General features: G+C 35.0%; 1 protein-coding gene across 1 annotated transcript in view; it reads left to right on the top strand.

Annotated features, from left to right (window-relative positions):
* Positions 1 to 24170, top strand: part of COL5A2 (collagen type V alpha 2 chain) — a 154915-nt gene that overhangs the window by 60179 nt on the left and 70566 nt on the right. The window contains exons 2-6 of the mRNA XM_049887658.1: positions 16901 to 17128; positions 18231 to 18244; positions 20528 to 20560; positions 21727 to 21759; positions 22807 to 22860. Coding sequence (XP_049743615.1) covers positions 16901 to 17128; positions 18231 to 18244; positions 20528 to 20560; positions 21727 to 21759; positions 22807 to 22860 — 362 coding nt within the window. The remainder of the gene's footprint in view (positions 1 to 16900; positions 17129 to 18230; positions 18245 to 20527; positions 20561 to 21726; positions 21760 to 22806; positions 22861 to 24170) is intronic.

Genomic DNA, 24170 nt, shown 5'->3' with positions numbered 1-24170 from the left:
CGACCTTATGTATAACAGAACGAAAATTTGTCTGGTCCTGTGCCGTCTTCATGATTGTTCGTATGTGTGAGTCCATTGTTGCCACTATTGTGTTATTGCATCTCATTGAGGGTTTCCCTCATTGTGTTAGCCCTCTGCTTTACCACACATGATTTCCTTTTCTAGCAATTGGTCTTTTCTGATGATATGTTCAAAGAAAGTGAGTCAAAGTCTTACCATTCTCACTAATAAGGAAACTTCTGATTGTATTTCTTCTAAGACTGATTTGTTCTTTCTTTTAGCAGTCCATGATATACTCAGTTTTCTTCATGAATATATTTTATTTTATTAAATATCGCCATTTTTGCTGTTGTCTTTCTTAGGCCCTTGGTTTGGAATGTGTTTTTCATTATAATGCTACCCCTGTAGGGGAAACTCGATTTCACTTATTTTACTTACATGCTTTACTCAGAAATGTAACTTATTCCTCCTGAATTTTAGGACTTTCTGACATTTTAGTCTAGCTGCCAAAGAGCTAATTTCCTTTTTCTTAAGAAGTTCTGCAGAATGTCCCACTCATTATACTCTAAGTGCAGTATCACTTTCTTCAAATCCATTCTGGTTTATCAACATAGAAAGAAATAAAAATTTATAAATGTTTTCTAAATATTAGGGAAGGTGGCTACTTTTTATGCTGAAACATTAGAATAAAATATCTTCAGATATTCACAGTATTTTTTCAATAGGAAATAATAATTTGATATTAATAATCATAACTGAGAAAATTTGCTATAGTCCCTACCCATGACACAAAATAGTTAAAACTGTAAAGAATCCACATGTCCTGACTTTTAGATAACACACATTTTGCTAACTTATTGTCATGTTGGCCATTTTCCCTTACTATTGATTTTAATTCTTCTACTCTTAAGATTGATAACCTGAATGCTTTTTAAGTTAAACTAGTCTCAAATAAACTTGAGAAAGGAAGAGAGACCGGGTGATCTGCTTCCAAAAGTTCACGGCCTTGAAAACTCTGTGTAAGGCAGTTCTACCTTGCAACACACGTGGGTCACCATAAATCAGAATTGACTGACAACAACTGATTTGGTTTTTGGGATTAGTTCCTGTATGAGACTCAATTTGTAAGATTCAGATACCTTTAGAAAGCTGTAAATAGTGGAATTTTTAATTCATCATAGATGGACTACCATAAAGCAGCAAGACATCATGGCTAAGAGAGGGTTATCATTGCATATTTCATATTCCTGGGAGTTCTGGATCAACTCTGGACTCACTCAATGTACAGTTAAAGGAATCCTGAGCCTGTGGGCCCATAGAGACAAACCACCTTGTCTTAATTTTAAGACAAGAGGTAGAACGATGTAGTATATATGAATATTACTATACATCCAATTTGGTGTGGATGTAGAGAATGATTTGGTCTATGCCTTAAAATTTCTAACTCCTAGGGAATTCATTAGTAAATATATACTGAGCATGAAGTAATGCCTTTAAATTTATAACTTCTGCCTAGCAAAGGGATTTATTCCTCTGCAGCTCCAGGGGGTGTGTTTATTGGTATAGGGGAGACATATTTTACATTTCTTTTTTAAAATCTAGCACATCTCATCATCTCATTTGATAATGTGATCCATCTATGAAAAGTTTGGTTGAGCTCACTAGTATATGCCATCAGCCTTTGTACTTAACACTTAACCAATAAATTTCCATTAAATACCGCTTAGCCAATGTTCTGCCATTAACACCATAAGAATATCCAGATTTACCCACTATCTTCCATTAAATCAATATGCCTGTGGGTCAGGTTTAAATATATTTTATTAGATCACATCTACTCTTTTATTATTGTACAACAAAATGAGCAATGACATTTATTCCATTATTTCCTTTTCATCCTAATCCTTACTGGCAGTCTAATCTATTGTGACTGAATTTACAGTTATTAAACAGAGGGAAAAACTGAAGTTGTAGCTTGGTCCTCTGAGGAGGTTTATGTTTTCAGATTGCTTAGCATTAAATAAAGAAAATAGTTAAGAGCTTCTGAAAAATGTATTTCAGAAAAATGAAAGAAAATATAGGCTTGAAAAAGATATAATTTAAATGCAGTCAGTTGGTGGTTTGCTTTAAAGTGTGCTTTTAAATGCCGAATTTGAATTTTTTTCCAATAGCTTTTCAGTATCACCTATTTAGTTTAAATAAAGTAAATAGTCTAAAGTATACTGTCTGCCAGGAGGGGAGTCAGAGTTAGACAATATACACTCAATTTTCTGGGGAAGAATTTCATTTCCTGTGCTCTATAAACTTATCTATAAAAGGAAGTAAGTAATAGTTGGTATGTAATCATTTGCTATCTGTACTCATCAAAATGCCTGAAGGCTTTTTTGTGTCATGGAGATAGTTTTCCCCTTCAATATCCTGTGAAGCCTCAGAAAAGCTAGGGGAAATTTCACCGGATATTAGGATAGTAACATTTGGTGGCCACATAGACACAACATCAGGAAATAAATTGTTGACCATTTAGAGCTGAGAGCTGGAGAGAAAAAAAGAAGGAGGTTCACATTCTTAGTATGTTTCACTTGCTTCCCTCTGATAACAAACTCATTTTAAAAACAACCCAGCTTCATGTCTCCCTTTTCTGATCTCTCAGGTTAATCCAGATTCCTCTTGCTCTTCATAAATTTTACTAGTCAATTTATTCCTCTCACTTATTCAAAATACACCTTTAGAGTTGTGTCTTTAAATTTTTACATATCCAACATTGTCTTCCCTTTATTCTCTTTATAAATTAAAAAAAAAATTGCCATCGATTCCAACTCATAGTGACCCTATAGGACAAAGTAGAACTGCCCCACAGTGTTTCCAAGGAGGGCCTGTTGGATTTGAACTGCTGACCTTTTGGTTAGCAGCCATAGATCTTCACCACTACATGAGAATGGTTTCTCTGTAAAGAAGCAGTCAAATTGTCTAACACAGAGTGTAATGGTTAAGAGTCTATGGTTCAAAAATTGGCTCTGCCACTCACTAGCTTTGCGGCCTTGGTTGACTCCAAGGCTCCACCAGGGTTTTTGTAGGGATTAAGTATAATTTTTTTCATAAGGAATTTAGTATAGAACCTTACATTTTTTAAGGTCTATGAAACATAGAACACAATAAATAGTAGCTGTTAATATAAGTACTGGGTTGTTGTTCCTTAATACTCATCCCAATATAGCTTAAATAGGTTTTTTTTCCTCCCCAATGAAACTTGTTTATTTTCCAAGATCTTTATTTCATTCAACATGTTGACCATTCTCCCATCCTGTAGGTATCCAATAGATGTTACTTCCTCCATTTGTTCCCAAAACTCTAAAGCTATTTTTTAAATTTGTCTACTACTTATCACACACGTGTAATCAAATCTTACATATTTTCTAATTGCTGTTTTAGGAATTTACATCTTTCTCTTCATTTCTAGATCCACTGTTTCTCCTAACTGTAGCGTAACATTTTATCTAGTTTCCTTGACTTTGGGCTCATCTGCTTCCAATCCATCTTTAATTCATTGTTACATTAATATTCTGAAAGTTACTTATATATTCTCCTATTTACTAATTTATCTACTTATTCAGGAAGCATTTGCTAATCATCTGTCTGCCAGGCACTATTCTAAATTCATTATATAAAAAGAAATAAATGTTTTTCACCCTCAAGAGATGTATAGCCCAGACAGTTTGAATGTAAATAAATAAGTGCAATAGAATACTTTGAAAGGTTTGTGGATGAAGTAAATCAGGACACAAAGAAAGGAGTGGCCAGATTCCACATGGAAAAGGGGCAAGCCGTGAAAACTTTCCTAAATGAGGCATCACTCTTACCCAGAGAGCACATCACCTCTTTCCTGTAAATTGAACGGTTTCCTCTTTGTCCTACCTATATAACCCCTTTGTCCTCTCTGTGCCTTTTTTAGGTGACTCCCTACCTCCATCTCAGGCAAAGTCTTTCATTGGTCCACCATTTCAAATACCTTACCTTTTTTAAGATCTACTTTATAACCTACTTCTAGTCACCCATCCTTAGATAATTTCAATTTATAATGGTCCCGTCTTTTCATATTTCTCATACATAATTCCTTAAACACGGTATCTTACGATGAACTGTTCTTGAGGTCTTGACTGATTGTGGTCATTTTAGAAATAACTGGATAGAAGATACTTCACGTTTATGAAGTCCTCAGTAAATATTTGCTGAAAGCATGGTTTTATAAACTTCCTTCTTATTTTTTCCTTTACTGAACTAAAAGCTCTTTTGGAGCATCTTGCGTATCTTTTATTTCTGTATCCTTCCAAGAGTGGAATATGTCAACCGTGGAGTAAATACTTGAGAAATACTTAAGTAATATAGGAAAATAGGTATGAGTGAATTGGCTAAATATAGAATATATCTGAATGTCTAGTACATGTATTTGTTATCTAATATAACAGTTTTCTAAATCATAAACTAGCATCCATGAATGAAACTCAGCTTCTTTCAAATTAGATGTTATACAATACAACTGCTTCTTGACTTCCTAAAATGTCAAGTCATTGTAACCTAGAATTCTGTGTCTAAATCTGGAAAACGGCATTTAAATCAGGTGTCTGTGGAATTGGACTGGGAGAAATGCATTTACAGTTCATCCGAGTGTTGCAAGAGTCAGTTGTTGGCAACAACGGATTCCTCCTAGCATTCCTGTGCACCACTCTGCTGGCTTCCAACTGGGTGTGCCACACCCTCATCCCCTCCAAGGCACCTGGCTGTGGAGGCACCAGTGGGTTTAGCAACAAGTTGTTTGTAAAGAAATCAAAATATGAAGTAATGAACGCAAAGAAGTGCTCATGTTCCTTCAGATCCGTCCAGACCAGTTGGCAGCAAGAAGAATACCATCGCCAGTTACCACCAAGGAGCCAGGATTGACAATACAGAGTGGAAGTGAATTTTCAGAAGAAACCACTTTGGACTGTAGTTTTCTCACTTAAAAAAATAAAAACATTAAAGAAAAGAAACATTACAGAACTCGAATCACAGAAGTTTTCTGGCTTCTCTGACCTCCAGCCTGGGCCAGATGCCCCTCTTAGGAATTCCCACAGCAACCTGAATTTCTAATATTACACTTAAATAACTGTGCTCTAATAGTCTGTTTACTGGACTGTTTTCCTCACTTGTCTGTAAACTCCTTAAAAGCAAGAGATTTAATATCTTATCTCTGTATTTCCAGTGCTTGTCAAAATAACAAGTAGGTAGTAACTAGTTGTTGAATAAATTAACTATATTATCAAAATGCATAATGTTATTTTGATGTTTGCTTCAAGAGTAAATGCATTTGTTTTATCATTAGAGGCCATTCTTAATGCCAACCATTTTGGAAGATTATAGCATCCAAGGAGTCCTAAGACCCAAACTGGGGATCTCAGAATTGTGGCTTTAACCATTATGGCTGCTATACCATAATGACTCATTAGATGGTGTGGCTCCCACTCTCTCTCTGCTGTGTTCTCAGACAATGTTCTGCTGCCCTAGAGTTTGAAATATGTTTCACTACCAAATGTGACACTAAAAGACAGGTAAAATGGAGATTTACTCTTAAGATAATTGAATGTCATTTGGAATTCTGTATTTCTTTTGCTCCTATCTTGTTTGGAGCCTGCTTTTATAACATAACTTTTTTTTTTGCGCCTAAAATGATCAAAGTCTGTTTTTGTTTTGGATCATAGGAATTACTAAAGTTGATGTTCTGAAGAAGTAGTTGGAATCAATGAAAATGAACAGCATTAGGTAAAAACCTCTCAGGATATAAGGAAGACTTACAGGATAAGGATCAGTAATTCAAAAAGGTCCAGCACTCATATACAGATTAATGGGAAAATAAAATTGGATCAATGAAATTTCAGTGCATAAATGCTTTTTTTCTGAATGCACTACTGAAATACACTTATATGCAGAATTATTTTTTTTCTCCTAGAAGAAAATTTCATTGCCTTTTGAAGCTTCTCTGTATTTTGATAGTTTTGACGATGACGTAAAACTCCAAATGTCTCATTCCCTTACCCAAAGTGTACTCTTGTACTAGACAAATATTCAATGCATTTTGCTGGAAAAATAAATATTGACTGAATGGATTAATCAGTGCACCCATTCCTTTTGCCAGATTGACTCACTTACTAGGATTGAATTTTAACAGCAGTTTAAGGCAAACTTATTTGTGATATTCCTAAAATTGAAGGATCCTACTTTATCATTTTCTATGTATCAATAAGTAGAGAAACTGAGATACATCTTTTCATTACCAAATCAAAGTAAGCGACCTAACTAATCTGTCTTTTTCTCCAAGCTAATTTTCATACTGCTCAGGTTAGCAAACGCTCTAGATACTTTCCCTCTAATCTCATAGCGCTAACTACTGTATCAAAAACAAAAACAAAAAAAATCGAAACCAAACTTGTTGCCTTCGAGTCTATTTCAACTCATAGTGACTCTGCAGAACAGAGCAGAACTGCCTGATAGGGTTTCCAAGGAGCTACTGGTGGAATTGAACTGCTGACCTTTTGGTTAGCAGCCAAGCTCTTAAGCACTGCAAGAAAAAAGCACTGCACCACCGACAAAATAAGTGTTCAGTAGCCACTAGGGGATTGGATAAACAACAAGTTTAGAAAACCCTAAATATTCCCACATATATTTAAAGAAAATGACAATAATATTGTTTCTCCTTTATAGGTATTTCCTGCGTAGTTACCATATTTTTAAAATTGAGGTATGATTTAACAAATTATGATAAAACTTGAGGTTTAAACAAAACTAAAAGGGAATAATATTAAATATTAATAATTTTAAGATTCTGAACTCTCAGTAAGGCTTGGTTACATTCCCTTTTACATTTCCTCTACACAAGGATGTTTTAATTTGGCCTCCATTCATTTACCTATTAAGAAAAATAACTTCTCAGAAACACATGGATTCACAGGACAGAATCTTAGATTCCTTTTTTTTTCTCCCCTTATACAACCATAAGATAAGGGAATTTCTCTAGTTTAATTCTGCATTTTGTTAAAAAACTTGCAAATCTTCTTAATGTGGTAAAGTGATATGTGAGAAGAAAATGATTGTCTTGGTTGTTGGTCTGGTCTTCCTGCTCCCTCTCTCCTTCCCCGTTTCTTTCTCCCTCCCCTGCTTCCTCCTTCTTTTCCTCTGCTTGTCTTTTGTTCCCCCTACAAGCACAGAATTTCCCGATGAATAGCTTTGCTGTGTATCTAGAAGTTATTAATATAACTTCCTAGTAAAAGCAACAGCTTCTTGTTCTCCTTCCAGACTGGGCTATGGTATTTGTCTGGTTTGAGATGCGGTGCATAATGAGGCTTGACCTTAAAACTGCAATGAATAAAGTGGCTTGTATATAATTGTGAATATAGAAGAGCAATATTACAGAAGATAAGCTGAATTGAAGATAAAGGAATGGATTTAGATTTTGAAATGACAATTATAGTCTTATTTTAAAGGGCCCATACCTCCTTTTTTTTTTTTTTTTTATACCTCCTTTGGAATTTACTTAGTATGGGATGCCAGAAAGAAGAGAAAAATCCAGTTTATTTTTTGTTTTTCAGTGAAATTATCTTCTAAGTTTTGTTGTTGTTAGGTGCTGTCAAGTGGATTCTGACTCATAACGATCCTATAGGACAGAGTAGAACTGCCCCACATGGTTTCCAAGGAGTGGCTGGTGGATTTGAACTGCTGACCTTTTGGTTAGCAGCTAAGCTCTTAACCACTACACCACCAGAGCACCTTCTAAGTTTTAGTAGTTATAAAATATGTGTAAACTAAATCTAGGTAGGTCAGAACCCAACCTGAATATTATTTCAGGTCTCTAAATACATATTGAAACCCTGGTGGCTTGGTGGTTAAGAGCTACGGTTGCTCTTAACTGCCCTATGGGGCAGTTCTACTCTTTCCTATAGGGTCGGTATGAGTTGGAATTGACTCCACGGCAACGGGTTTTGGTTTAAATATATACAGGTGGATAAAATTAGAAATAAGGCTTCAGTATGAAAGCACTAGTGACTTTCCTGTCTTCAGAATTGAGTTTTAAATGTAACACTGCACAGACAACCCCTTTAAGTTCCCTTTGAAAACTTAATTCAAAATATTTTAGAATCCTTGGTAGGGAAATGAATGGAAGCAAAGAGCCATTGAGAACTGTGGAATGTTTAGCTGATTGTAAAAAATAATAATAGTAATTCAACTTGGTAAAGGCAAAGGCAGTAAATATAGAATACTTCATTAAAAAATGAATTAGAAAGAAGAAACTGACTACAATATCTGAATTTTCTCTAGAGGCCCTAAGTAATCTTCTATATAAAGGAAGATAGGAAAAGAAGGCAAAATCCATCTCCAAAAAAAAAGTCTTAACATACAGAGTTCAATGGATTCTGAAAATGTTTTAAGTATAGAATATTTATTTTTATACCTGAGTATCCCATCCATACTGAGTATTCTCTGAAAGTGTAAAAACAACTCTTTTTATTTATAAAAATAAATAAAAATGTGTTGTCCTTTTCATGACATAATATCTAGAATGAATAATTACATTTTCACATTAATATTCTCACAATGCTTAGGTATGGCCCACATTAGAATAAGCAGCTGAAAATAGGACTTTTCTAAGTATCATATAATAGTTCAGGGTTGAAGTAAATTATTTTGTGTCCAATATAGTTGAAATTTGTTTCTTGGTAATCTTATAATCAGCTTTAGATATAGAAGCCCGTTTTTAGTCAGTAAAGAGTAGAAACCCTGGTGGCATAGTGGTTAAGAGCTATGGCTGCTAACCAAAATGTCAGCAGTTTGAATCTACCAGGTGCTCCTTGGAAACCCTATGGGGCAGTCATGCTCTGTCCAATAGGGTTGCTAAGAGTCGGAATCAACTGGAAAGCAATGGGTTTGGTGTTCTTGGTTTACAGAGTACAAAATTATTTCACCATGTAAAGCTGCATGCCCAAGCAACTAATATTTAACAAATTTAGTCAGCAAATATCGAGTGAGCAGCTAATTAGATGGCAGCTAACAACAACAACTATGATTTCAACACTATTCTAAGATCTCTGGATGTGTCAATGAACAAACAGGCTGAATTATACCCGTCTTTTTTTTTTTACATCGTTATAAAACCTTTGTCGTCCTGTCTATCCTGACTCATATCGACCCTATGAGTCAGAATCAACTTGATGGCAATGGTTTTTTTTTAAATAGAGTTGTAATTCTATCATGGGGACATAAACAATAAAACAAATTAAAAAAATATAGTAGGTTAGAAAGTGATAAGTACTATATTAAAAAGAAAAAAGTAGAGGTTGGGATATTGAGAGTATTAACAGTGGATTTGTTAATTTGCAATTTTTATTCACTGAGGATTAGTATTTGAGAATAGGACTAGGGTTTGCTATAGAATTTATTACTGAAATTTCTAGCATATAGAATATAAGACAAGCCTCGTTCTCTTTATGGTATTTTCACAGCTATTCAGCATTTGAGCCATGTGTTTGGAGAAAAAAAAATACATGTCAAATACATTAACAGACTGAAATTTAGCTTTCCAGACAAAATTGTAGACTAGAATTGCATGTGGATTATGTGTAGTTTTAATTTCACATTTTGGCCACAATCATTTAGATTTTCCAATGATACATGGAAAGAAACTTAAGCAGTTACTAATATGAGAGTTTTTCCTTTTTCATTTTTCCATTTTAAGTAAAGTAGAAACATCAGTTTTACTAGTTAACTGAAAGCCTTTGTATCTGAGATTGAAAAACATTTAATGGTTGCAATGAAGAAACTAACCATCTTTATAGGTAGTTTATCTAAAGTCACTTAATTTGTATGCTTCACTGAAATACTCTCTGTGAATTTTCTTATTTTCGCTCTCTCAGATTTCAGAGTAAATTTCAAATTTAATTGTTTTTATAGCTTTAGAATATAAAATATAATTGTCCTTCGTGGAACAGAAATTTAACTCAGCTCAAATGATCATTGAATGCCACTCTTGTACAGTCAGTAAAATTAAAGACAGGAGTAGAGCACAAGAAAAGTTATATTTTGAGTAACCATTCTAAAAAAATATTTATTTAAATTTGGAGGGCTCATTAGAAGGTGAAAGACTGTAGTGGACTAAAGAACAAAATACATAAAACTCCACGGGCCTGCACCATACCCACCCACTACCCAGTGTCTCAGACCTTAAGTCTTAGGTGGAAAAAATTTGTCAGATTATGTAACAGGCCTCCTACCCCCAGCTATACCTGGTGGTTTCTTATATACCTTACTTTTAAAACTTTGGAGGTCTGACAAGAAAAGAGAAATGATGAATGTGGAATTGTTGGGATTTACCCTGGAGGGACTAAAGGAAGAACTGATACCCTCTTCCTGCCTGAGAGAGGAAGGAAGGAAGGAATTTCCTGGGAAGACCTCTGGAACCTGACTGAGCTGCTTGGGCTAGGCTGTGCATGGCTGAAGCTGCATCTATGGTCCAGAGGGGCATGTGCTCCTTTGCCATCTTCTTTTTTTTTTTGTCCTACAAGGAAGCCCTGGTAGTTTAGTGGGTTAAAAGCTCAGCTGCTATCCAAAAGGTCGGTAGTCTGAATCTACCAGCTGCTCCTTGGAAACCTTGTGGGGCAGTTTTACTCTGTCCTATAGCGTTGCTGTGAGATGGAATTGACTCAATGGCAATGGGTTGTCCTACACGGCATCCTCTGCCCACTTCATGAGGGCACCTGTTGACAGTGTTCATGATTCTAATCCTCAAAGACTTTTACAGTCAGAGAAACTTTAAATAATAGTAGTGTTACTCCAGAAGGGACTGAGGCCAGCTGGGTCAGAAAGGTTGAAGGGCCGCTGTAGCTTTCTGAAAATTCTTTGAAAATACAAGCTGCTGTGACTGGCACTATCTTCTTCCTTTCTGGCTACATAGAGCTCTGGATGTCAGAACACAACCAAGTGACTCATTTTTCTTTCATTCAAACTAGGGGTCCTAAGTGTACATCCTCTCTGGAAAGTTTAGAAGAGGAGCAAAGAGAGCTACCTGTTCTGTTTAACAGGCACATCAATGAACTATTTTCTTCCTTCCTTCCTTCCTTCATGAGTTCATCATTGCAGAAAATACATTTATCAAAGACTAATCACATGACATTAAGTGTGAAGAATACCGAGATAAGTAGAACACAGCTCCAGCTCCCAAAGAGCTCACAGTCCAGTAGGGGACAATGATCTGAACAAATATTTTTCTGATTAAACAGATTTAAAATTTTTGTAGTGCATGAGCATCTACATTATTTCCTCAAGAGTGAGCTCAAGTTAATGTCTGCAGAATGTCCACCATAGTCTTACAGTCTTATTTCATATATTTTTCAAAATCTGTAGTAGGCCCCAACAATTTAATATAAAATAGAATCACATCTCTCTGGACAATAAAAGGTTTCAAAATGACCATTTCTATGGAGACTTTTTTTTTGTATAAGGATGATTATATAAAAGATTATAGACCTAGGGTGTGACCCATAATTGGCAAGCAGCAGTTCTGATCACTTAGGTTTCAAATGAGAATTATAGTAAGGTGGTGGATTTGGTCTGCCATCTAGTGATTAAGAATTGAATTCTTACAACTAAATGTAAAAGCACATAAGATGTATGAGAAGACAAATCTATGAGGATATATGAGAAACACAGAGCAAGTGAGTCAGTCCCAAGTTAAATGTGGTCAGATAAATTATACCTCTTCTCTCTAAGCTGTCAGTGCCTGGACGTTTGTGGCAATGACTTCACAATGGTTTGGTTCACTGTGTGGGAACATTTGGTAAGGGTAAAAGAATCTCATAGCTTGGAAGATAAAAATTTTGGAAGTTACAGCCCCATTGGAGATTACAAAATGTTGACAACGCTATCAGATTTCTACTAGCCCTCCTCAATATTATGAAAGTTAAAGAAATGTAAATAGTAGAAATAGAAATAGCACAATATTCCTGTTTTGGAGTTCTTGTTCAGATTTTACAAAAATTATTTACTCAAGCACTTTAAGACCAATAATTTTTTCAGTTACAGGCCTTAGATCAAGGTTAATGTTGACTTCAGTTAACTTTATAGTTTGAGCAGAGGAATCAGGACAGTATTGAATCTTTCAGAATGTCACTTGAAAATTCTTTGTTTTTTTAAAATATATCAACATTCAAAAAATAACTAGTATGTCATAACAAGTTTACTGTGAATTTTTTTCAACTAATTGGCTACAATTTTGCTTTCTATTTTACTTTTCATTGAAGTGAATGTTTATATAGAAAAGAGAAGGGACAATCTAATCATAAGGTACACAACTACCATGTATAAACATGAAAACTACAGGGCACCCTGTATTTTCTACCCACTGTTTCTTTGTACGTGTCTTTCATTCAGACATGAACAATGACAGTTCACTGAGTCTTTGTGCCTCTGTGATGTGTATGGGTTCTTGTGTGGGTGAAGAGAAGACAGAGTTTAGCAGGCAATGTGGTTTTTCATCTCCTTGCCATTTAAAAAGCATTCCAACTAACTTTCCACATCATCTTCAATTTAATTATAAATTCTCCAGGAAAAGGAACCAGAGATGAGACACAGTGTATAAAACTAACTTTTAACATTGTCGTTTAAGAAAAGAAATACAGTGGCCTACTTCTTTGCCTCTTGGGTTGAGGTCGTGCTGTCTTAAACTTTGAGGAAGGAACAGATCTTCTCTGAGTTAACAGAAGACTGAGAAAAAGTGTCTTTTTATATCAATCCCGCCGAAGGATAGACAGAGGACAGGATAATTTACCCCCGAAGAGTCTTTCCAACTTTTTAATGATATTCAACTTACAATGTCATTGCATGTCATTTTGGTTTTTGTTTCCATATTCTTTATCTGCTTCCAATTATCTAATTGTTTCATTGGCTTAATTTTGTCAACTCAATGATAATGTATTTTTGAGAACAGAGCACATAAAAAATGTATTTTTGAGAACAGAGCACATAGGCTTTTAATATTTTGTGCATTCAGTACTAGGCACATACCCACTTGCTGTTGTTGTTGTTAGGTGTCCTCTAGTCAGTTCCGACTCATAGTGACCCTCTAGGAGAGAGTAGAACTACCCTATAGGGTTTCTATGGAGTGGCTGGTAGATTTGAACTGCCGACTTTTGGTTAGCAGCCAAGCAGTCAACCACTACGCCACCAGGGCTTCTAACTCTCAGTAAATACAGGTAAATGCTGTTGCCCCCCAGGGTGTGGGAAGGTAGAAGTAAGCTAACTGAATATATATATATATATATATATATATATATATATACAAAAAAAACCAAAACCAAACCCGGTGCCGTTGAGTCGATTCTGACCCGTAGTGACCCTATAGGACAGAGTAGAACTGCCCCATATGGTTTCCAAGGAGCGCCTGGTGGATTTGAACTGCTGACCTTTTTGGTTAGCAGCTGTAGCTCTTAACCACTACGGCGCCAGGGTTTCCAACTGAATTTATAGCATATCTCATTTAATGCTTGTGATTGGATAGTTCATTCTCAATCATAGAGTTTAGTGAGCAAAGTTATCCTTAATTTATCTACTTAATGGAATTATTCAGTGGTCTATGGATGTAAGATTATCTCAATATAGATTGTGTTTGTGGAAATGGTCATCATGAAACATCATTTCAAAATGATTTTTCGTTTAAAAAGTCATGCTTATTTGATGTACAAGTTTCTTTATTAAAAAAAAAGTGCTGCAAAGTATACTAAAACAGGAGTCCTATTTTATCCTTGGTTTAAAATGCCTGTAATAGTACTATGTACACACGGCCAATACTGTTTTGTTGATTATCTATGTATTATGTGATAAAAGTCTTTCGATGATGAAATGGATTAGAATCTAGTGCTCTTTCTAATGAAAAGCATGAGAAATCATGAGGTGACATGCTCTGAAAGCAATTTTCCATTTGCCAAACACCTGGGTGAAAGACTAAGTATGTGAAGCAGAGTCTTTCATAATATATACAAGAGAGCAGTAAGAAAAATGCTATCCAGGAAAAACTTTCTAAGCTAGGAAGATGAAGGTTTCAGGAAAAATCTTTACCCTAACTGAAATCATTTTCATTTGTGGTTCTGCATTATTACTTGAGTATATTTGCAAGAGGAACCCTGATGGCACAGTGGTTAAGAGTTTGCCTGCTAACCAAAAGGTCGGCAGCTGCTCTTTGGAAAGCCTATGGAGCAGTTCTACTGTGTCCTACAGGGTCACTATGAGTTGGAATTGACTCGGTGGTAATGGGTTTCTTTTTTGGTTTATATTTGTAAGGTATGGCCAAATGATAAATTCTTCCACCAACTGCTTGCAAATACATTCTTTAAGTTTTTAGTTTGATTTTTGCAAAATGCAGAGTTAAAGCTGGTGCAATTAAGTTACTGAACTGTATTTTAGACTCATTCATTCATTTATTCATATTCATCCATTTAAGAAATATTTATTGAATGTCAGCTTTGTGTAAGATATAGCATCAAGCATCAGAAAGACAGTGATAATCAAGACATATCTCGTCTCTAGTTTCACAAAGTTTACTGTCTAATGCAGGTGAGAAGAAAATTAGCAAGTAAAAATAAATAAATTGGTATGAATTGTGATAAGTTCCATGAGGGCAGTGAATTTTGCCTGTCAGTTCACAATTTAACAACTGTTTGATTGTCTTGTATATAATACAAACTCAGTGAATGAACTCTTTAAAGTGTTGTTCAAAGTGTATCGTGTGAAAGACATCTATATAGATAGTCAGAGAAGAATTTTTGGGAAAACTGACAAGTAATCCATCACAGCAAGCCATGAAAGGCTGGGATGAGGCAGAGAAAGGCAGTCCCAGGCAAACGGATGAAGTTGTGCAAGGACTGGGAGGGGTAGGATATTTTGCCTTTTCAACTAACAGAAAGAAGATTAGTGTGGCAGAGGGTAGTATGTAAGGAGAGGCTGACATTAAACACCTCTGGACTGGCAGGCAAGTGCAGATCTTCCCGGATCTCTGGGCCTCCTTAGAAGTTTGAGTTTAAATAGTTGTAAGTTCCTAAAGGAGTTAAGCAGGGTAACATGATTCATGAACCCTGGTGGTGCAGTGGTTAAAGCAATGGACTGTTAATTGAAAGGCCAGAGGTTTGAAATCACCAGCTGCTCTGCAGGAGAAGGATATGACAGTCTGCTTCTGTAGAGATTGCAGCCTTGAAAACCCTATGGGGTTGCTATGAGTCAGAATCGACTAGATGGCAGTGACTTTGGTTTTTGGCTTTAATATTATCCACATTATGTTTTAAAATACTATATAGTTTTGTTTCATATAAAATCACGAAGTAAAATATAGATGTAATTTATAGTAAATGAATAATAGAATTGTTATTACTATATGTGCATATATGTGCATATGTGTGTATTTCTCCCAATCTTCTTTAATTTTTTATGTAAGTATAGAAAAGCATTTTTCAGATATTATAGAACAACTTACCATATGGTTTTGGCCTTAGTGTTCCTTAATTTTGTTGCAAAGGTAAGTGACTCATTATCTAGTTTTGCATTTCCAGTACAGTTCGGTAGGTACCTTTAGTTCAGAATGTCCAGAGGAGACCTCTTCTATAAATGTGACACTGTTACCATTTTTTGCTTCACATTTAAAATATTTTTTTAAGTTTTCCTCCAGGTACATGAACACATATTACCTCTTGTTCTGAGGTTTACAAGTTTATTGTGAGTTGAAAGTTACAGTAGGGTTACCCAAACACGAAAATCATATATTTTCTTTTGACCAGCCTTTCTTTTTCTCCCTTTTTTCAAAAAGCCTATTTGCATTTCTCCTGACTGATCTTCCTATCTTTGATTATGTATACCTTCAAAAGACAAATCTTATAGGAAGCATTCCCTGATTAAATATACCTATTTTGGATCACTTTTTTCCCTCCCATGCTAGGATATAAATATTGTAATTATTTCATGGCAAATTACATATAGTTTTATACGTAAATGGAGTCCCTGTGTAGTGCAAGTGGTTAACATGCTAGGCTGCTAACTGAAAAGTTGGAGGTTTGACTCCACCAGGGGCACCTCGGAAGAAAGGCCTGGTGATCTACTTCTGAAAAATCAGCCATTAAAAATAGGGCACAGTTCTGCTCTGACACACATGGGGTCACCATGAGTTGAAATCGGCTCTTTGACAACTGGTTGGTTATATGTAAATACTAAATTAAGTAAATTTATCTATGTTTTATCTTCTTGTGAGGTTACTGCTTAGCCTAGTATTTTTTAGAACCCACAAGATGACTCTGACGTACATGGTCTAAGGTACGCCTGACCCAAGCCATAGTATTTTCACTCACTTCACATGCATGCAAAATATGGAAAATGAATAAGGAAACGGAAGAACTGATGCCTTTGAATTATGGTGTTGGTGAAGAATATTGAATATACTATGGACTGCCAGAAGAATGAACAAATCTGTTTTAGAAGAAGTATAGCCAGAATGCTCCTTAGAAGCAAGGATGGCAAGAATTTGTCTCACATACTTTGGATATGTTATCAGGAGGACCAGTTCTTGGAGGAGGACACTGTACTTGGTGAGGTAGAAGGTCAAGAAAAAAGAGGAAAACCCTCAACGGATGGATTGACACAGTAGCTACAACAATGGGCTCAAACACAGCAACGATTGTGAGGATGGTACAGAACCAGGCGGTATTTCCTTCTGTTGTACAGAGGGCCACTATGAGCATGTATCAACAACACAAGATGACTCACTTTTAAATTATTATATTCTCCAGATTCAAAATTTCAAAAATTTACTAACACCTAATTTTCTTCCTTTTCCTTTTTATTCTAGACGGTTATGATGAAGAAATAGCCTGCACTCAGAATGGCCAGATGTACTTAAACAGGGACATATGGAAACCTGCCCCTTGCCAGATATGTGTCTGTGACAATGGAGCTATTCTTTGTGATACGATACAGTGCCAAGATGTTCTCGACTGTGCTGACCCTATCACTCCTGCTGGGGAATGCTGTCCTGTCTGTCCACATACAACTGGTAGTAGTAGTAACACCAATTTTGGTAAGAACCCTTGGCACCAACTCAGAATTGATTCAATGACTCATCTTTACAGCTGCAGCGTTTAGCTCTCAGGGTTAAGCAACCCATGAGAATAATCAAGCTACTATTGAGTGGTTTTGGGGGGTTAATGATTTTACTCCCCCATTTTGTCTAAAAATCGGGGAAACTTTTTGGCTGGATTTTAAGTGGTTATGTCTAATTTGAGAATTCTCTGTAGTACTTAAGATTGCTGTTGTTACCAGATCCATGGTGGATGTCTCCAAAATATTTGTTAATTTTCTAAGTCTGTTAATGACCAAGAGTAGGCCTAGAAAATATACTTATCTTTTCTGGTGCCAACTTTGTCTTTGGGAACAGAATAATTATTTCTAATATAGTTTAATGTCTCAGTACCCTCTATTGCATTGGCCCATAAATGCAGCATACTTTTAATGTTGCAAATAGTTTGCAATAGGCTACTAACCCGCGGTTTGAAACACTGATTACAAAATTTCAGAAGTTTACACCAGGAAAACCCTGTGGAGAAGTTCTATTCTGTAATACATTGAGTCACCATGAGTCAGAATCAACTTGATTCCATAAATGTGTTTATTTATTTAAAAAGAAACTTGAGAACAATACACAAGAAACCAGTAATGGTGGCTTTCTATGAGGGTGAAACATAGCAAATAGAGGAGAAGAGACAGGGATCGAAGGAGATTTCCCAGTGTATAATTGTATACCTTCAATACCTTTTGGTTTTTCAACCATGTGAATGAATAGTCTACTCAAAAAGCATAAGAAACAAAAATAAAATAGAGAACATTGAAGATAATACATTAAAATTTTAATAACTAATTTTATAGTTTAATAAATTTTAAATGCTATGTAAATGTTGGGAAGAATATTCAGATGTCAGAGTTTCCCAAAGGAATGTATTATTTTGCCTTTTATGGAACTATTGATCGAAAAAAACTTATGAGTTCTGCCTACTGGTGATAGCGAAATCTGTTTAAGTCAAATTTTAACTCCACAAGAATCCTATTATTTAAAGTAAATATTTAGCTGGTTCTCAATAACCATTTCTCCATAAAATAACGTATTTATTCTTTTCTTTTTATAGGTAGAGGAAGAAAGGTAAGTTTTACTTTTCATAATTTCTTTTTCATAAGTAGAATTTAGTTAATAATATCCACCAGTAAATGCGTTTGAAGACCTTTTACAAAGTACCAGGTACCACACAAGTATACTGTGTTAAATATATAAGTGCAGAGCAACTACCGTGCCTATAGATTACAGATGCCTCTATTTTAATTGCTTTATTGTTAATTTTTGTTTACATATCTGTTTCTGCCACAAGGTTGTGAACCCCTTAGGGGCTGCAAATATATCTTATTACCCGTTATATTCCTTGAACTTATTACAGTGCTTAGTATATACCTTACCATGACTCGACGGCACTGGGTATATTAGAAGTATGCAATGTGTATTTGATAGAAGAAAGAACGAAAGGAAGAAAAGAAAAAATAAAGGAAAGAAGATTGTGGTCCCCCTCCTATTGATTGGGAAATAAAGAACAATTTCCTCACAGCTCTGGAGGATAAAAGCCCAAATCAGTTCTCCGCCCTGTCAATTCCTTCTGGTGAATATCCCCGGGTGTTTCTTGATTCCTTTGCTTGTAGACATGCATGTCTGCGTTCATTCTGCTGTTTTTATAACTCAGAAGTATTTTAAAGCATTCTGCTACACCCTAGATTGATATGACCTCAACTGATTGATTACACTACACTAGATTGCATATGGAAAGTGATTACATTACATTATAGAAGGTAACCTGCTGTACCAAGCAAGGCCTACTGTTTTAATCACATGATTAAATCATGACAACACAAAGCTACTATTAGTTTCATTCTATTTAAAGAATGGAATGACCAAGGCTAGAAGTTATCAGATACGGAAATACAGAAATAAGCCCATCTTGCTGTGCAGCCCATATACATTGATCTCCTAGCTTCTGTGTGGGTTGTCTTTTAGTCTCTCCAGAGTCTATCTTGTATTTACTCTTTTGGAACTTCCTCCTGTTTTTGTAGGGCCATTTCCCTCTTCTGAATTCTCAATTCATTTCTGATTTCTGAAGTAGCAGCTACCTCATCATTAGAATTATCAAAACTATGATCAGAGTATTACTAGCTCTATCATTGAGTTCATCACTAAAACTATCAAGAGTATAATTTTTAAATTTCACTTTATCCAATTTTGTCAGGTGTGAGATACTATTGGAAGAGTATAATTAGATTGTACCTTACAGGGATACAATTTGGTAACCTTTAACCCACAAATTTAACTTCTAGAAACATGAAGTATTAGTCAGAGATGCCACACAAACATTTATGAACAGAATGCTCATAGTAATGTTATTTTTATTGTAAAAATGAAGACAGAAACGAAAGAATAAAATAAGACATTGATTACATAAAGCAGAGTGCATATACAAACTAAGACAGCCAGAATGTTAATAGCAGCTATCTCCCACTGAGCTTAATTTTTGTATACTCCCTCTAGTTTCAAAACTGCCTACTGTGAACGCATGTTATTTTTATAATCAAACAAAAGAACGATATGTAAAAGGAGAAATTAAGAAAATAGAACTTGTTGCTCTTGTTTTTTCCTAAATTTTGGATAAAAAAAAATTTGGATATAATCCTTAAATTTATTACTCACCCTCTTCAGTTGCCATGTAAAAAGCATGATTTCATAATATATTAATGGAGATTAATATATTAAAAAATAATTTATTGAGAATTTCTGGGTGCCACACTGATGATGTAGACTGATACATGATCATAAGACTGAGAATTACCTGACTTGAATTACCACTTTTCTATATATATATATTTTTTTGAGATGAGTATACATATCTTCTAATACTTCTTAGATTCTTCTATGAGTTCTAAAAAAGGGTGGCAACTGGCTTGGAAATGGCATCTGACACATTACTAAGTGGCATGTAATAAGACTCTGATAATCCAAGTATACAAAATGATCTGGACTTTCTTTTCAGCCTTTGAGTAGTCGTCATTATGGTACTTTGACTTTACATCTTTTCATCACAATGATTTCTTGCTCTAGTCAACTCTTTGGATTTGATTTCTGTAAAAACTGAAGTGACACAACTTTATAAATTATTCCTTTTCACCATACGATAGATTGATTTTATTTTCACGTCTTTCAGATGAGGGAAAAATTCTTTTTTTCATAAGTGATATCTGATTAAATATACAAAAATTGATTATTTTCTTTTCTCATTTATTAAGTTTCTTATATAGAAGTCCCCAGGCTTTACATGGCATCTTCTGAATGACACGTTCATGCTCAACAAGCCATTATTTTACTAGTCAGACTGTTTTTGTTTCTTCACAGGGACAAAAAGGAGAACCAGGATTAGTGCCTGTTGTAAGTACATATATATATTGTTTTCATGTAGCTTGGTTATAAAATAACATTTATTTATTTTCAGATTGTATAAACAATAGTATGCAACTATAGCCGATTAGTAAAAAACAAGAGAACGATAGACTCTGTTTAATTCAATATTTAATATTTTGTATTCCTGACTTTTATAGTCGCATGGCTAAAGGTAAAAATTCAGAATCAGATTTGTACAAATTAAATATATTGTGGTAGTTAAGATGTGTGATTTTTATAGTGCAAATAACTGTATAATCTATATAGAAATGCACTGTTTAATGTTTCACACTGCTGGAAATATTGTGCTGTGACTGATGAAAATTCTGTGTTGTGTAAGAGTTCTTTAGACTTGCAGATTATCCAAAGTAAATTATTAAATAGGATGAACATTCTTCAACCAGCACTCTCAAAGACTTTAAAGATTTTAAAGGAGATATCACTCTCTCCAGACAGAATAACATACATGTTGACTTATTTTGCAGTGTTTGCCTTTTCCTTTGCTTTTAAGTTGGCTCTGTTTTTCACAAAGAGCACTTAAAACCAGAACCACAGTTATTGTTTTCTCTAAAAACACTTACGTGTAATTACTGTGGCTTAGGTACTGTTTTAAGTGTTTTACAGATATTTATTGATTTAATCTTCACAACGACTCTGGGAGGGAAGTATTTTCATAATCATTGTTCTCATTTCACAGAGGAGGAAACTTAAGCAAAAGAGGAGAAGTAATTAGCTCCAGTAGTGCTTCTCATAGTGGAGTTTTAATTAGATAATATCGTAGCTCATAAGGCAAGGAGAAGGTGGGCATCAATTGACAAACATCCACTTGTTTAAAGGAAATTCACCGTGGCTTTTATTGTTATTTGTTTGACTATTGACTTTTTTTGAGCCCTAGTGGCACAGCGGTTAAAAAGCTCAGCTGCTAACCAAAAGGTCAGTGTTTCAAAGCGATCAGCCACTCCACGGGAGAAAGATGTGGCGGTCTGCTTCTGTAAAGATTTACAGCCTTGGAAATTACATGAGGCAGTTGTACTCTATCCTATAGGGCTGCTATGAGTCAGAATCGGCTTCACGGCAATGGGTTTGGTTTGGTTTATTGACTTTTTGGAACCCTAGAAACTTTACCTTTACTGTTTATCTTGTTTTTTGTTTAGGTAACAGGCATACGTGGTCGTCCAGGACCAGCAGTAAGTAATGTTCTCCTTTATTCATGGTGCTCTTATGTTCTTTGAGACACTGAAAATCCCTATGGATATTATATTCTTGAGAAGTCAATAGTATGTAAAACAATGATGCTTGGTTTCTTAAAACAGCCTGCCTTGAAACATCTTCAAGGTTAGGTATTCCTTTGCAGCAACGAATAACACATAGAGGATTATTTCATGCTGAATTAATGAATAATGCTCTATGTTGAACTGAGTAAATAATCTAATCTTTATAATGCAATTGAAACTTTTTTTTGAAGAATATTCTATAGGGAAAATAGTAAAGATATGGCAACTGCTGTCATTTCCCAGGAAAAAAAAAAAGGCATTTTAAGACGTTAGCACAATAACACCACTTTTGGAATATAGTTGTCATTTTTTACTTTCAGGGAGAAATGATGTGATTATTATTTGGAAAATTCTAAGTGGGTTTTTAACTATACAATAGAGATGATGCCACATTCTAAATCATGTAAAAAAAAAAAGGTGAAGGTACTAAAGCATAGTACACAAAGGCTAAGGGGCTTTCCTTTCTATTCCTTTCATCGGCAGCTTGAACAGTTAGGAATAGTCTGGGGGTATCATGTACCAATGTGAGCTCACAAATTCCATCAGATAATTGATATTTTGGGGCTTGGATATTTATGTAGTTCTCAAAATCTGAACTGTAAATTTTTGTGCCCAGAATTTAGTGCAAAGCCTACATAGAAGTACGCGGTAAAATGATCCTTACGACTTTGCAATTACTGTGTCAAGCTAATACAGTCAGCTCGTTAGACGCCATGATGCTACAGTACAGCAGCTAATTCTTTACAGCCCTTCAAGCTTCACTGGTAAAATCAACAGCCCTACTGTGTACCCAGAGCTTTTATATGCAATGACTTTATTCTCTAAAGTCTTAAACAGAACAGAATTAAGAAAAGTGATATTTCTGTTTTCCAATTTTCTTACATAAAGCAAATCTTAAAAAAAAAAAAACTAACCAAAGTGTAAACGTTTAGCAGTAATGACCATTATTTTTTGTTTTAGGGACCTCCAGGATCACAAGGACCAAGAGGAGAGCGAGGCCCAAAAGGAAGACCTGTAAGTTGGCAGCAATTTTCTTTTGTGAATGTGTACCAAGGAAGCAGTCCGCTCAGCCTTCCCTGGTGCAGCAAAGCGATGTAGACTGTCCCTCTTTCACCTCTATTGAACGTTACAAAGAATTCAGTTCATAAAGTGATTGTGTTTCTCTCCTGATTCAAAGGAAATTATCACATGCTAATAAATACATATTATCTTTTTTTAGATAACACAAATGATACTTCCTTGTCCTTTATGTGATCAAATTAGAATAAGTAGAATCTAAGGAAAACAATTAGCACATCAGGTTGTTTTCAGAAATTGTACATCATGAATAAACAATGCCAAGAATTTACCACTGAGATAATACACCCAAGTTCTGGGATTCATGGTTGTTATAAGAATAACCAAACTGAATGAGAAAAAAGATTACTAGAGCATATAATTTTCTTTCAAGTGATTGTACAATGAATTTATTTCCCAAGTAACACTCTGCCTTTTTTTACTGAGAAGAGCCACCAAAGGAGTAATTTTAGCAGTCAACAACTTCATCACCACAACAAAGTTAATATTTTTAAATTTAAATAATCAACCTATACCAGTGAGATGGAGCCCTGGTGGCACAATGGTTAAGAGCTTGGCTGCTAACCAAAAGGTCAGCAGTTCGAATCCACCAGCCGCTTCTTGGAAACCCTTTGGGGCAGTTCTGTGGGGTTGCTATGAGTTGTCATGAACTCGATGGCAATGTTTTTTCTTTTTTTTTTTTTTTTTTGGACCTTTGAGGTAAAAACTGAGGCTATTATATAATCATATCAAATGTTTTCTTCTTTTGTACTTTTGCATACTTGTTCTCAAATCCTAGATTTAAAATTATTTTTTTGTTTTTATATCTCAACCCCAAAATTAAATGCCCTTTTTTTAAATATACTAAATAACTGTATTAATTTGTGTTTCTATCATTCTCCCATGTTTCAATCTAAAAAATTTGTGCTGTTTACTTTTTTCTCTAATGATACCTACTTAAATATAACTCTTTATGATTTTTAGCTCTCTAAATATGTATTTATCTATATCTAAATGGGAAAAATAGAATAGCAAGGAAACAACAAATAACCTTGAATATGTAAAGGTGAAAGCAAAACAAAACATACTTTAGACCAAGCCCTTTGGAACTTCCACCACTAGCTTCATCTTTGCTACTAGTTTATGTTTCTACACATTTTCACAGGTATAGCGTGATGCCAATACATTTTCCAAACTTGAGCTGGAGTTATGGATGGTATTTGCAGGCATACAGGTGAATGAGAATGTCTCCAGAGTGTCTATAAGGG

Source organism: Elephas maximus, chromosome 6 (genome assembly GCF_024166365.1).
Source record: "Elephas maximus indicus isolate mEleMax1 chromosome 6, mEleMax1 primary haplotype, whole genome shotgun sequence".
Lineage (NCBI taxonomy): Eukaryota > Metazoa > Chordata > Mammalia > Proboscidea > Elephantidae > Elephas > Elephas maximus.
Note: the sequence above shows the minus strand (reverse complement) of the source record. Positions and strands in the feature narration are given on the sequence as shown.